The sequence below is a fragment of the Etheostoma cragini genome, chromosome 15 (genome assembly GCF_013103735.1).
Source record: "Etheostoma cragini isolate CJK2018 chromosome 15, CSU_Ecrag_1.0, whole genome shotgun sequence".
Lineage (NCBI taxonomy): Eukaryota > Metazoa > Chordata > Actinopteri > Perciformes > Percidae > Etheostoma > Etheostoma cragini.
This window is the reverse complement of record NC_048421.1, coordinates 11,790,883-11,805,879: the sequence shown is the minus strand read 5'-3', so window position 1 is coordinate 11,805,879 and position 14,997 is coordinate 11,790,883. Positions and strand designations below refer to the sequence as shown.

Here is a 14,997-nt window from a genome sequence, read left to right as displayed (position 1 = left end):
TTAAAAAGGCAAAGCATTAAACAAAAGGCAAGGAAATTGAAGGAAAAAAAGTCAATCAAACTTAAAAACAAACAAAATTACAAACATTAGACAAAGGCCAATTGAAATAAGTGAGTCTTAAGCTGCTTTGTAAAAGCGTCAACAGAGACCACAGAATGTGTGACAAAAGGGTCGGAGCCATCACTTTAAAGGCACGGTCACCTTTTAATTTTAATCAAGCACAAGGGACAACCAGTAAGCCCTGGTCAGAACCCTAAATGACCTACTGATAATTTAAGGATGGAGCAGGTCAGAGGTGTAAACAGGTGCCTGACCATGCAAGGCTCTATATGTCAAGACAATAATCTTAAAATTAATCCTGAACTTGATAGGAAGCCAGAGTGAAGAGGATTAGATGGGAGTGATGCAAGCTGTAATGCTGGACCTGGTCAACAGCATTCTGAACCAGTTGAGGACAGTCAAGGGACAACTTGCTGAGGCAGGTGAGAAGAGAATTGGGATGAGATACGAGCATGAATGATCATCTCTGGCTCAGATTGTTAACAAGTTTTTCCTTAGCTCACGCTGCACCCTGCCACCAAGTTTCATGGAAATTGGGCAAGTAGGTTTTCTGTAAAACTGATGACAAACAGAACTTATTGGCTGACATATTTTAGAGAAAGATGGTGGTTGAATAAAATACCAAAGTCAAAAGATCCACAACAAACAATTCTGAGCATGGAAGTTTATTTTTAAATTTGGGATCACCATGCGTGATAAAGCTCTTAATAAGTGGACAGTAAATTGAGATTATTTCAACACATTTAAAACAATTTTTTTGCTGATTGAACGTCCTCTGGAACACAATGCAGAAAAGACAATTTAAAGTGAAGTGACTATCATGTTTCTTTATTAATTATCTTTAACATCAAAGAAACAAAACACCCACCATACATGCTTCAATCAATATATTAACGTTTATGATAGATGTGCAAGATTTCAGCAGTTAAGACATTTTGTCTAAAATTAAATTACCCAGACAAGGAAAAGAAATGTACCTAGAGAAAAAAGAAGGTATTTCACAATTAACCTAAAGGAATATACAATACATACTTCTACTGACTTATATACATCTACATTAGAATTGATAAGATTTTTGGTGTGACATAATCCAGTTTTGTGGGAAAGATGCAATTGTTTGAAAACAAAATTAGGGAAACATCACATATAATGAAGTAGCAAAAATAAGAATTTCAATGGCAATAGTAAAATAATCAAAATATTAATGTCTAATTAAATATTTAATATCATTTTAATCACAGCAGTACACAGAACCCAATTCTATTCTAAAATAAAATGAAGAATCACAAACATTTTCATCCACGGCTACATCTAAGATTTCTCCTCATGCATCACTTTAGACGTCGGAGAGGATGCGACAGAAGATCAGCACCCAATCATCTTAAATGAAAGACTAAACCCTTAATGCTGTGTGTTCTTCTCCGTTCAGGGTCTAACTATCAGGATTAGGAACTTGGTCCAGACTCTTCAGGTCATTAAGGAAGCTGGTTGGAGTCAAGATGTGAGAAGACCCTGTCAAGGAAAATGTGATATTTTTCATGAAAAGATGCAAAACCTCTTGAATGCTGCATTTTTCTGGGGACAAAACATGGATTCAACATGGATTCCTTACCAATCAGCACTTCCCATTTTCCATCAGTGGCTCGAGTGACTTCATAGGCAGAGCGCATCTCCGACTGTGACACCCCACCAATCACAAATATAATCAGACGAGGGCCAGAGCGATATTCTGTTGGAGATTTATTTTTGTGCCAGTGTCCAAAACGTGCACTGCTGTAAAATAATTAAAACAATAATTGAGCAATAAGTCAGTTTCAGTACATTGAATGATTCATCAATAATCGGACGGGTGGACACACACACACACACACACACACACACACACACACACACACACACACACACACACACACACACACACACACACACACACACACACACACACACACACACACACACACACACACACACACACACACACACACACACACACACACACACACACACACACACACACACACACACACACACACACACACACACACACACACACACACGAGAAACACATCTCTCTGCAGTATCATCTGCAGGATCGTGTGGTAAATTCAGATGAATTTTGATAGGCTGTACGGGTTTCTCTAAAAGTGATCCCAACTATATTGTTCGCCACTGTCAATATAGTTGTAGTGCACCATCCATTGGAGTTACAACAATTTTAGAAACTATATATTTATGGTTATCATTACAGTTATCTTCTTTGTGTGGACGGCCCTTTAGTCAATGCACGGCTCTGCTGATTTAACACAATTTTAGTTTAGACTGCATTGATATTATTTTGTGATGCTTTGCTTACTATCTCTGCCAATCAGTTCCATAATGTTACAAAAGCGGTCAAATTAAGACTTTATTTCCAACTGCCATGTGCGATTTTTAATAGCCAGCCCTTTTAAGAGAGCCTTTTTTTTAGCCTAGGGTTAATATTAATGACTATTCAGTTTTAATTCTGCACTTTGCTTAAAGGGGACCAGCATTGTGCATTATGCAGCTTATGAGTCAACCCAGGTCCATGGGAGTGGTTTGTATAAGCCCCATGGTCATAACAGCAATGAAAAGCAAAACTGGCTTAACTTCACCTTTTCAACTCACTTTGTCAAACGCTGGGTTCCAACTCAGTATAATGGATAAAAGCTTTTATTTGACAGCATTAATCTGTCTGCAACTCCAATTAATATTTGTGTTGCTTTAAAAAAATAGCAAAACTATGATTTTTTAAAAAGTTATATCACTTTGGAAAAGGGGGGGGGGGCACCCAGAATTTCTTTTCTAGGCGTCATGTTTTCAAAATCTTTTGTATTATTACTCATCAACTAATCATTTTGTTATACATCATGCACTGTACTAAAGTACCAATGTGCAGTTCCTTTATCAACTTTGAACTGCATAGTGTTACTTTATTACAGTTACATACAATTTATTTCTGTACCAAGCACCCACCTGACTGCAGTCTGAGTTGTGTTGATGGGAGCAGGATCAGAGATGAATGGCCACTGCTTTCTGTCCAGTTTGTCCTCGATGGCATTCTGCAATACAGAAACACATTGTGTAACAATTAGAAAACTGAGCAGGTGTGCCAGTAAGATCAGAAACCAAATTTTGGCTTTATTACCTCCATGACATCTTTGATTATGGGTGCCCATCTAGAGAGCTGGTACGTGCTCTCTGTGCGTTCCCTCCGTTCAGGCAGAGTTTGCTCTGCATTGCGGCCCTAAAAAACAACATAAAGTATGTAACAAATACTGAGGAGAAATTATATTTGAAATTGGACACAATGCAATTAAGAAATTTACCCCAGCGATAATGTTACAGCCCAGGTTCTGCAGATTGGTGATGATGTTGCTGTCGGCTTGTATGTTTGCATGCTGGATGAGCTTGGCAAGGTTCTCCTCCCCGATGCCTACATGGATAACCAGATTTTTTTTTTTTTTTAAATGGTGAAGGCAATGATAACAATAGTTTATCTGCTAGTCAACACAAACACGCTTCTGGTCATGTTAACCCTTTAATTATGTTTTTGTGCAGAACAAAAATGTTGGTTTTAATGTTATATTAGTTTAAAAAAGCACCTTTTTTCTTGTGGAATATGTACAGCAGTATGATGCGGATTTTCTCATAGGCCCCAATTTCATTGTTCAGGAGAACAGGAACAATGCTCTTCATGGCATCCTTTAGAGGTTCCCCTTCTGCATTTGCTCCCATTGCCAGGTCCTGTGGAAGACACTCATGGTTAACTATTAACTTCAACTGGAATCTCAATTACAACTTAAGTCAGCTGATAGACAATTCCTGGGGCAGCTGACACAGGATGACGACTTTCATTTCAACCTTATTCTAAATTTTTTCTTTCATGGCAACACTTGGATTTTTAGATGCATTAGAACTATTGCGCTGAGCTTTCATTAAACTTCTTAAAAAGGTTTTTGCTGGAATTACGTCTGCTGTTAACTGCTCCATATAATAATCTCAGAATACTTACAAATTCTTTCACTGAACAGAAGAAAAAACTATTTGTAATGTAAGAAACTGTCCTAGATTCACAGTAAGCCTGCAGAGTTGCATTTGTACGCCATTAACTACGTAAAAAATAATGACAGATATTGGCCCCTTAACTTGGCTTTTATACTTACATCTAGCTTTGGTATATCCCTTTAATGCTATCCTGGGCACTGTGTGATCTCCCTTAAAACTCTTGTTAAGCTTTATGATGAATTTGGACTACGCTTTGTTGGGGTCTATCAACAACAAAACTTTTTATGAGCAACTAAAATTAGACAGTGGCTACAAGAGCACATACACATACAGCACACTGTTCTGTTTGTAATGTTACACACACGCCTGTATTCGGTTGCCCAAACAGTGTAGAAAACTAAAACAAATGACAGCTGATAGAGCGCTGTGGCTGTTAGATCACACGGTCCATCTTTGAGCCAAAACATGCTCATTGGATTAAAGAGGCAGATTTCAGACATGCTGACAGTCCATTAGTGCATTTGAGTAATTCATTCATACAAGAAAGGCCCCATTAACACTTGTATCTCATAATGCCACGACCATGCATGCTTATCATTTCCTGTGTGCATTATCTGATAAGGGATAGAAATGTAATCAGATACATCCTGTCATGTTGACAAACCACATCTAGCTCATACACACAACACCTAGCGGCTTTGCACTGGTCTGGACCGTGGAATTATACCAGGCTCATGTTGATGGAAGGATTTCTACATCACCAAGTAGAACAAATGGGTTATTTAATGCCTTTACACTCAGTACTGACGTAACAGCTTCTCCTGCATTTCTGTAGATATATGGATGCTGATGTCCGGTCCAAAGCTTCTTATGTACTATAACGATTCTCCATTAAATATCATAAGACAAGTGGAGTTATAAATAAAGATGCCATCACACAAAAGGACACTGAGTGGGTTAAGTGAGTGGGACAGACGGACATTCCCTCTATGATACTTACCGTTACTGACTAACGCAATGGGACATATAGTCGCTATCCTGTAATATAAACAAAACAACAACCAAAACTCCAAACTAAGATTATTTTAGCAACTATGCATGAGCAGACAAATACCAAGACTATTGAATGGAATGCTGCTCTATGGGTCTCTTTCTCTTTAGGGATCAAGAGGCCATTATCATGTTTCTATTTATACTTACAGCTATACAAGTACAGGACAACTATAGCTTCACTCACAGTCTTGCCATAAAACTGTAGTTGTAATAAACTGGACCGTCACAGTATAGCTGTAATTACAAAAATGCAATTATTTTTTAAATCTATCTGAGCTGTTTGTGTCATAACTGTGCTGAGTCAAAATGTCAATGATATGGTCAAAAATATTTTTTTCAGTTGTACACCCCACAAGAGTACTGACCTGTTCCACTTCACAAAGCTTCTCAAGAGAGCCCTTAAATTTCTTCATACAAGCTTCGGCTAGGTGCAAGTGAGTAGAGTACTGTGAATGAAAATGCATAATAATGACATTCAATTAATTTGTATTTATAACCAAACCATCATATGATATATAAAAACAATAAAACATATTTTCAAACCACAGGCAAGACTGAAAGAAACTTTCTGGAGCAACTACAGAAATTCTTGTCATAACTGACAGTCAATGTATGGGCAAATGAACTAGAATGTGGGCGCTTTTTTTAAATTTAGACTTCTTTAAACTGTCAAATTTACTGTCAGTACTGTCTCCTAATAAAATATGATCAAATACCAATTAAGGGAAAATTAACTGTTGTGTATACTCCTTCTTGAACAGTTCAGAGTGTACTGGCTTTGTGACAATATTAAATAAATAAAATGATGATGATGATGAAGAGTTGGCTTTTCTCCATCCTCACCATGCTCAGCTCCTTTTGATACTGTGGCATCTTCTTTAACATCTGAGAGAGATCTTTTAAGTTGGCCTGAAATGCAAAACATTTTTACCAAAATAGTATTAGAACATAAGTTTTTTTCATCTTCTATCTAAGACTTCTGTAATAATGACTGAACTGTACATGAACACTCACATTGTCTGTGCACATTCTCTTGCTCTCACAAAAAGTGCGAAGAAGCTCTGTCACTTTCCTGCAACAATGGGTTTTGAAAATGATTAGCCACCTTGTGCAGGAGTGCATTTAATTAGTTATAATGATGGCATGAGTTATATTCTCATCTAGTTGTGTCAGAATTACTTAGTGACATCAGCAATGTGCATATGTCTGAGCTGAACCCAGAGCTCGTCATCTTCGTCCAATAATACTTCTCTGTCATTCGAATTTCCAATGCCGGTTGTCTGATAACTTCAAAAAATAAAACAAGTACATCGCAATTAACTATAGATTAATGGTATGTCCAAAACAGCACACTGAGCTGGCAAAGAGAATGAACAGCAGCCCAGGTATTCACTCACGTATAGATGTCTTGTTTGATATCTAGCAAGTCGTAGGCCATTGCTTGGAAGGTCAACTCATGCAGAATAGGTGAGATGGGATCAAAACCCCGATCAACAATCAGTAGCTGGGATCTCGCCTTATCTGCACCCTAAAAACAATCAGCAAAAGGGATATTATATAATACAGATGCATAATAAATTAGGATCTAGTCTACAGTTTGCATGAAATATAAGGCCCTTTACTATCTTTTTGTGAATCCGTCATGCAGTAAACTGTAAACTGTTAACAATACAAGTTTAATATCACTGTCATGCAGCATGAGGCAGTGCCTTAGCAAATTTGTGAAGTACAATAAAAATAATAAAAGAGAAAGTTTAGACAGCATATTGCACTTCAGATCTATGGGGGCAAAAAGAAAACAGTAATACATGCCTGTTAAGACCCATCTCAGGAGCAAGGATATGTCAGCTAAGAAAGACAGAAAAGAAGGGCAAAAGGAAAGGTCCAGCAGGCGTAATCAACAGAAAATAAAACCTAGAAACCACAGAAACGTTCACCAACTGTGAAGAGTTGCAGAATCCCGAAGGAAGTGTATTCTCTTATATGGAAAGGTTGGTTTAGCAGAAAAAAAGCAGAATAAGAATTCCAGATACAAGAATTGCAGTGATACTGTAGAGCACATAAGAAAGGTTGTGGGTGGTGGTCTAAGTAATTCCTAACCTCTCCCATGCTTGGGTTGTCAGCTTTATGAGCATTAAGGCGTTGGTTGACCTCCATAGCCAGTTTAGCATTAACCTCTGGTCCCCTTAGAAACAGAGAGGTATACAAATGAATCAACAAATTCAGTGGAAAACTAATTTCAGTGTGCTTTATGCAAGGCTTTCATACTTGCGGTAACGGATTGCAGGGTACTCCTTAAGTGTGTCACACAGGGTTGCAATCTGCTCCGCCAAATTTTCCATCATTTTGTTTTTATCTTTATGTGGCTTAGAACTGTAGAAGGAGTACATGGAGGTGGGATCATCCAGTGAGAATACCTGCAGGGGTGAGAGGTATTAACGTTTGCCTCAGTTTAACAATCAACTTGAACTATTCACACCTACATCAACAAAGGAAAAATGAATGTGTAAAATGTGAAATGTATTGCTTATAGTAATATACCCACAGCTCTAGGGGACCATTTTGAGCATATTTCAGCTCAAACTCAAACTTTATGGTTTCACTCTTACCTTTCTCATCAACCTTGTTTCCAGCCATATCAGGCATATTAGATAAACCCACTGTATGTTACCTGCCCAGTACCACGCAAAACACAGACGAAATGAGTGACGCACTGTTAAGTGGAGCATTTAGCAGCTAGCCAGATCTTGTTCTCAGGAGTTATTGGTAACCAAAGCACCATAAAAATAAAAGTGAATAAGAATTGGTAGCCTAAAAAATTTAGGGAAAGGGAGATAATTCCCTACCTGAGCCTCATAAGGCAGGAAAGCAACGTTGATTTCTTTTAAAGTCTTGACGACCTTGGCAACTCTGGATCTACCAATCTCGGCAAAGAGACCATCTGGACAAGCTATAGAAGCAAACATTAATAAATAAATTAGAAAAGGCAATAGCTTAATGTTATTATTCAATATATTCTCACATGCACACGCGCACACACACACGCACACGCACACACACACACACACACACACACACACACACACACACACACACACACACACACACACACACACACACACACACACACACACACACACACACACACACACACACACACACACACACACACACACACACACACACACACACACACACACACACACACACTTACTATCAGTGAAGAAGATGTGTGCTGCTTTGTAAGTCAAGGCAGCATCTTTGAAGTCGTTAATAAGAGCACGGACTGACTGTGAATTAAAACAAATTTTGGTTAAGAGATTAAGAAAATTCACAATGACGGAACTGAGGAATAGACAAAAGCTAACCTTCTCCACAGGTGAAATTAAATAAATGGCCTCCAAACTAGAGATGGGCTCCCTACGTTTATTGATGTCCTCCACAACTGAAAAGGAGAAAACAGAACATTTTTACTTTAATCTAAACAATCTGACATGTCGTGTCAGTTGAAATACCGTTATATAATATACAAGCTACAAGGTCAAAATCAGTGAATGCTGGCATGAATTACAAGTGTGTGTGGAACTCTGGGAAGGGCACACACATTTTGTGTATGGCAGGTGAAAACACTTTCACATTTGAGGGCCAACTTAAGAATTCTTTTATTGATATTATGCAAATGAAGTGGCTTTGTATGGACTGCATCTTTTTCATTAATATCAAATCAATCAGGGACCATTAATGGACATTTTCAACTTAAGAAAGATTACGACCATCCACATTACATATAGGAAACAAGATGAGCATTTTGCATGTGTCCAGTACAAATGTAAATATCACCCAATTTCTCTATGATGACAGTTTAAAGAGGTTGGCAAAAGTTAAGCAACACTTGAAAAAAAAAAAAAACTACTTATATCTGTTAGTTCTTTAAAGTGTGATCCCTCATATATACAACTAATCCTTAGAATAAAAGACCATTAGTTATCTGAATACTTACTGGTAACCCCCTCTGCCAAAATATCAGACATCTTGCAGCAAGAGGACAGAATTCGCATGCTCATGTGATCCACGATAAGAACCTGAAGTAACCCAAGATAAAAAGGGGTTATAAATCTAGTGACAAAATCAGGGGATTTTTATTCTCATTGGTCAACTGTTACCTTCCATTCTCCATCCTTCTTCACACTCTTGATAACCCCATTGAGGATTTCTGTAGAAAAGAGGACAAATAAATCATATATGATTACAGAAAACGGTCAGTAATTTGGTAGTCTTGCACTGCCAGACCTATTGCTGTGAAGGAGGGTCTGGCTAGTCCACACAGCATACTGAGATAGGAAAAAAACGTGGTCTTGATTATTGACATTTCTTTAAGCCAATCACAATCGTCCTCGGCGGCGCTAAGCGCCAAACTCAGCAGCCATGCCTTTGAAAAATGGCCTCGGGAAAGGAACTTGTTTTGGTGGAACGTGTACATTTAAAACTTGTTTGAGTCGTGCAAGAGAAGACTCAGAAGGTGATCGACACCAGGCCGATTTTTGTTACAGCACTCATTCACCTTTTTTTTTTTATTCCTCTTAATCAAGTAAGACAGAGTGGCATTCAATCTATTGCACACCAGAAGCTAAAGAGTAAAAGAATACATGCAAGGCTTCACTGAAATGAAACAACAAACTTTCTTGAAACCAACCATAGCACTTGTATTTACTAACTCAGTCGGCTGGGTGTTATATTGTTTAGATTAAAGTGTATGAGACTCAGACAAAAGCATTGTTGTTCCAGCGACATCATAGGCGCAACAGTTGAGGTATGGTACTACTGGTAGGTAGGCTATCTTGTCTAAAACGCCTTGAAATAAAACATCAACCTTAAATGTAAAGGAGCGGCGGCACTATTCCACACAGCAAAACCTGTTAGAATACAAATACTATGTATATTAAGTGTTGCTATTGTTCAGGGCACCATCTACTTAACAAGATCTGGGTGGTTTATCACCTCTGCAAAACAGTTTCCTCTCTTTAATAGAGCACAGAAGGACAGCGTGGCAAGAGACATGAAAATGAAGAACTACATTGATGTGATATCATGAACTTCCTTGATTAACCTCATTAGAAACACGGCAGTGACTCCCTAAGACATATGAATGATTATTAGAAGTCTTATTACAACATCAATTGACTTGCTACTTGTCATGATAATTGGCTGGCACAAGTTTAATTCAGCAGTTAATTATAAAGATGAAAAAAAAATAGCTCTAGACCTTCTGTTAATGATCATTGTAATTGCAATTTTATGAATTGCTTCCAAAATATCAGGTGTTGGTGGGGTTTCTGAATTTTTAGTGGAAGCTGGTTAGACTATAATTTGTTTTTGGGTCAGGAGTGTTGAGATAGGAGGCCATACCTATATCTAGCTTGTACCAACATAAATTCATCAACACAGAGCTGTCTGCCCGGACCAAGTTGAAAATTAATCACTGAAAAAAGCATAATCTTGCCATGCCCAATCTATTTTCATAGAGGGAACTGGAAAAGATGGGTTAGGGTTAGTAGCTGGGGATTTCCACCTTAAAGCAGACATCCTTCCAGCTATTTTTGCAATCTAAATCTTAGCCAACATAATTGTTAATATTTAATATGTTCCAAAATATCTGCATGCATAATTTCCCTGATGCCTGTAACAGAATGCTGTATTACAATTTTACTCTGTCACTGCTCTAAGTTGATTACTTACAAAGACATATTTTATTTGGCATTATAGTGACAGGGGAGAGGGCCTGAACTCTCCCAAGCTTTAACTCAATGTGCGTAGACAACAATATTTTTCAAGCATTAGATCAAGCGCATAAGAACCTGTCAACATGCCACCTTTCTAACAGCTTTTAAAGCTTTCCAAAGCCCAGCCCTCCAAACATGAGTTATTTAAATTAGTGACAATGAAAAAAGGAGAGTATTCTAAAAATGTACATAACTAAATAACTAGTCATTGTTGGTCTAATTTCAGAATCCTAGGCAAGATCAAGACACCAGTAGGCTACACACCCTACTGCCCAGCGACTATAAAAATGAGCTTATAGCTAGCTCCAATGTTGCTAAGAATCTGTGCATTGTCACTGTCAAATAAACAAATAACAAAGATTTCAGCAATTCTGTGTAAAAGGTGTTTGCCTATTAACTTTACACTCCTAACCCTTGACATTAGTGAAAAGGTTTTAACATTACCAGTGTTAAAATAAATGTACCTATAACATCATAAATTGTTTAGAACAATGAACCACTTGATTACCATCCTTAAAATGTGGCACATAAGAAAAAAAGTATACAATAGTTATATAATAACCAATAACATCACATAACGCTATTTGTCTTTGTAGAGATTTGTGAATACACAATGTATTAATTGATCATTATTAGCCTACACTTAACTTTAACAAATACTGTGAATGCATCCATAATATAAACAATTGTTAGCAAAAAACACACCTGAGTAAAAATTATTATAAGTATTATCAGTTAGTTTAAAAACTTCTTGTATGAACAATTGAGATTTTATTGATATTTAATTATTCACAGCATGAATGTTCCTGCTGATTTAGTCTCTCGATAGAAAAGTTAATCGGACTTCCTTTCAGGTTAACATTAGCTAGCTAACGATAGCCTAAGGACTGTCGTAACATTTTAGTCACTGATGCCGCGTTTTACATCCGCCAAATATCCCAACAAATCTTAATTTCCCCTCAGCAAATGCGGTTATCAACACAACAATACCAATTGTTATCAATGGCTTGGTTTTGCGAAAAGCATTATTTCCTCAGGTAATATTAGCATTTTGATTGAGACTGAAACAGGAAGAAACCTTTGGTGAACAAACGTCCCAGCAGTGTGTTATGACGTTAGCGTTAGGTCTAACGTCAATTTATCGAGCTCGTACGAGATACATTCGAATTAACTACCAATTTATTTTTGTGTTAGTTGTGATAAACTTCTGTAAGCAGAAAACGATACAACGAGTGCATAACTTACTTTCTCCTACTACCGCTTTCAGCCCACTCGGTGCCATCTTGACAGCAGTCTGCTGGCTTCTCTCGTCGGTCACTTCCTTGTTGTTGCAAAGCCTGTATGGACCTAGCCATAGACAGTTAAAGAAGTCCTAGCACACAGTTTTTGACTGTCATATAGTGCCCCCCATAGTCTGATACTACTGTTGCCTCAACAAACACATCTTTCACATTTTTGTGTTGTAACCAGCCAAATGTTGATCGAAAAAAACATCGAAGATATATCTATATCTAAAATATATATATATATATATTTTTTTTTTTTAATAATATATATGGATGGTACAAGCATTAAGGGGTTGTGGGGGAAATCACAATCAGTAAGCGATCAGCCTTTAGTTATTGTAGTACATTTTTGAGACATCTGTACACCTTAATATCCAAACACAATCGCATCCACTTGGCAAATCAAGACTTCTGTTACCATAGGTGAAACAAAACCAACAATGACTTGCCTTTAATGAAAAACAGCAGTAAAATGACATGTCAACAATAAGTGTACATAATCAGTGACTAGTGTAAGTTTTCCCCACCCCATCTACTTTTTTATACCAACACAGTTGATGAAATTAGGCTTTCACAAGATTAAGAAGCAGAAAAACCATTCTTTAATGTCATAGTTTCACACAACTGAAAATAATCATCGCAGTTGCTTTAAATTAACAATGAATGCAGCCAATTACAGATAAACCACAAAAGAAAACATGCTGCAGTCTGTAAGGGAATTGTGACTTAAGGGAAATTTGAGTTTCCAATAAGGCAACCCAGAATATAAATCTAAAGATACCCAGACTTTATTACATAAGCTTTAGGTAGACATTGCTAACACATGTGCCTCTGATAAGTATTGATATGAAGGAGTGAATCCTTAATGGTATTAAGGTCTCTTTTTGTTATCAATATCAAACATGCCTAATTACATCCACGTTGATACAATGTTATAAAACACTAAACAAAGAAAAAAATCCAAGGGGGTGAATGCATTTAATAGACATAAGATCCACCTGGAGATATAACTCAATTAGTTTATGACAATCACAGCAACTCAACTGATGCATGAGGCCTTCAAAGCACACAGAAAATCACACATGTACATTTAAAAATGCATATTAGGCACAATCAATCTCTGGGAAACACCCATAAAACCTTTGGGATGTGTTAACTTCTTTCCTATTTGTCCTCTTACTCCAGTCCGACCAGTTTGTTTTTAACATTGCCAGATGATTCGCCATCGGTGGAGCTGGGAATTTACAAATTCTCATCAATTCTCAGACTCCATGGAAATCTCTTTTAATATTCGCTGCTCCTTACGTACACGCATTCGCTCTTTAAAGTCCTCCAACTCTTTCCTCTGAAAATACATAGAACATAGTCATCACACTGTGCTGTACAGCAGTAGTTCTGAACAAAATGAATAAATAATAAACAGTTTTATAACTTCAACAATTATTTGCAGTGTTAATTAATAGCCCAATTATTAAAAGTGAATATATATAAAACATCCAACTTGATAAAAAAAACAACAAGCTCTGTGTATTACACTTACATGCAGTCCCTCGTCAGGGGGGAAGATCTCCCTCTGGATGAAAGATGCCATCGTAGCACAGAGAGAGAAACATTTGTGTTACAAGAACAGCAATAAGCCTCACTTTGTGAAATGATTATTATGATAAAAATGTAAATGAAAAGAACACGACTTACCTTTCTCTTTACTATGTACTCTTCAAAATACTCCGCCTGGTTTGAGATCCAGAACATGGTCACGGGAAAGGACAGATATAACATCATCTGCTCAAAAAATAAATAGACCAGCTAGTGAGTGATAGTGGAACATTTTTACATTATTACCACGCTTAGCCTAATAATAATAATGACTAACGTTAGCTAAATCGAGCCACGAAACCTGGGCCCATTTGTGCATTTGTAATTCTTAAAACCAATAAGTATTATGTTTCAACGGAATTGGTTTTAAAATATTAGCTACTTACTCTAAACACCTCTATTTTAACACCCATTTTCACATCGATACCGGGCCCACTACATTGAAACCAACTCCGACCATTACCAAAGACCTTCACGCTACTTCCGGGTTTCTGGGAGGTCCAATCACATGAAAGCCACGACGCATGCGTTTGGGTTGCCATAAAAACATTTTACCCAAAGACAGTTAATTTACCCAGATGAAAATCTATAACTATCTATGTTCAAAATAGGCACACGTTTGGCATTCTGGGCTATTCCTGTATTTTTTTTTTCCCTTTGATAAAATAACATTTTGAGATCTCAAAATCTGAAGCTTACTTTTTAGAGCTGAGAGTCTGTTTGATTAAAGCAATTTTGACAAAAGTTGTCCACAGAGGGGCACTGTAAACGTTATCCAGACACCATTCTCTATGCGTTTTAGGTAAAACTTGCAATAATTACATGCAAAAAAGCCCAACAGTGGATGATCCCCTTCTACTGACCATTAGTGGAATAAAACATTTAAAACAACAACAACAACAACAACAACAACAACCAACTACAAGCATTTCAGTGTGGTGAGTGGATTGATCGTAACCTTATCTTTCAAATATGACATAGACAAATACATTTTAGTGTATCTTCCAACTTTTTTGAATGCATTTGTGTTCAACAAATGCTTGTTTTCTTTACTCCCATCTACCTTGGGATTTCTATGATCTAATCAAAAATAGAGAAGAGAAGACACCGCTTCTTAAGGCAAATGGTTACTTTTGGGTGCATATTATTTAAACTTTCAGTTATATTTTCCCATTGTACCATTGTGCCCAAATGTC

The 14,997-nt window shown here is 37.2% G+C and overlaps 2 protein-coding genes across 5 annotated transcripts; both read right to left on the bottom strand.

Annotated features, from left to right (window-relative positions):
- Nucleotides 1-1,132: 1,132 nt before the first annotated feature.
- Nucleotides 1,133-12,263, bottom strand: stxbp2 (syntaxin binding protein 2). 4 transcript variants are annotated; one of them, XM_034893147.1, is made up of 19 exons: nucleotides 12,165-12,263; nucleotides 9,303-9,352; nucleotides 9,140-9,221; nucleotides 8,508-8,584; nucleotides 8,354-8,429; nucleotides 7,986-8,089; nucleotides 7,408-7,556; nucleotides 7,240-7,324; nucleotides 6,537-6,667; nucleotides 6,319-6,426; nucleotides 6,154-6,211; nucleotides 5,983-6,048; nucleotides 5,505-5,585; nucleotides 3,684-3,825; nucleotides 3,408-3,514; nucleotides 3,227-3,325; nucleotides 3,055-3,140; nucleotides 1,673-1,833; nucleotides 1,133-1,572 (listed from the first exon to the last, which is right to left on the bottom strand). In XM_034893147.1, the coding sequence occupies exons 1-19, from the start codon at nucleotides 12,199-12,201 to the stop codon at nucleotides 1,493-1,495; spliced, it is 1,779 nt and encodes a 592-aa protein (XP_034749038.1). In that variant the 5' UTR covers nucleotides 12,202-12,263; the 3' UTR covers nucleotides 1,133-1,492. The 4 variants fall into 4 exon arrangements, with proteins under 4 accessions (XP_034749038.1, XP_034749039.1, XP_034749041.1 ...); XM_034893148.1 differs by having other exon boundaries at nucleotides 1,673-1,830; XM_034893150.1 differs by having other exon boundaries at nucleotides 12,161-12,228.
- Nucleotides 12,264-12,784: 521 nt separating this feature from the next.
- LOC117957445 (protein PET100 homolog, mitochondrial) lies at nucleotides 12,785-14,342 on the bottom strand. Its single transcript, XM_034893183.1, has 4 exons — nucleotides 14,188-14,342; nucleotides 13,901-13,987; nucleotides 13,746-13,778; nucleotides 12,785-13,550 (listed from the first exon to the last, which is right to left on the bottom strand). Exons 1-4 carry the CDS (start codon nucleotides 14,212-14,214, stop codon nucleotides 13,461-13,463), a joined length of 237 nt encoding a protein of 78 aa, XP_034749074.1. The 5' UTR covers nucleotides 14,215-14,342; the 3' UTR covers nucleotides 12,785-13,460.
- Nucleotides 14,343-14,997: the final 655 nt, after the last annotated feature.

Coding starts and splice junctions, on each gene's coding strand:
- stxbp2 (XM_034893146.1), bottom strand. CDS start 12,201: ATGGCACCGAGTGGGCTGAAAGCGGTAGTAGGAGAAA. Junction 9,222..9,302: donor AGAAGGATGGAGAATGGAAG/GTAACAGTTGAC, acceptor GGGTTACTTCAG/GTTCTTATCGTGGATCACAT. Junction 3,515..3,683: donor CATATTCCACAAGAAAAAAG/GTGCTTTTTTAA, acceptor TTATCCATGTAG/GCATCGGGGAGGAGAACCTT.
- LOC117957445 (XM_034893183.1), bottom strand. CDS start 14,214: ATGGGTGTTAAAATAGAGGTGTTTAGA. Junction 13,988..14,187: donor TTAAAATAGAGGTGTTTAGA/GTAAGTAGCTAA, acceptor TTTTTTGAGCAG/ATGATGTTATATCTGTCCTT. Junction 13,551..13,745: donor CCCCTGACGAGGGACTGCAT/GTAAGTGTAATA, acceptor ATGTATTTTCAG/AGGAAAGAGTTGGAGGACTT.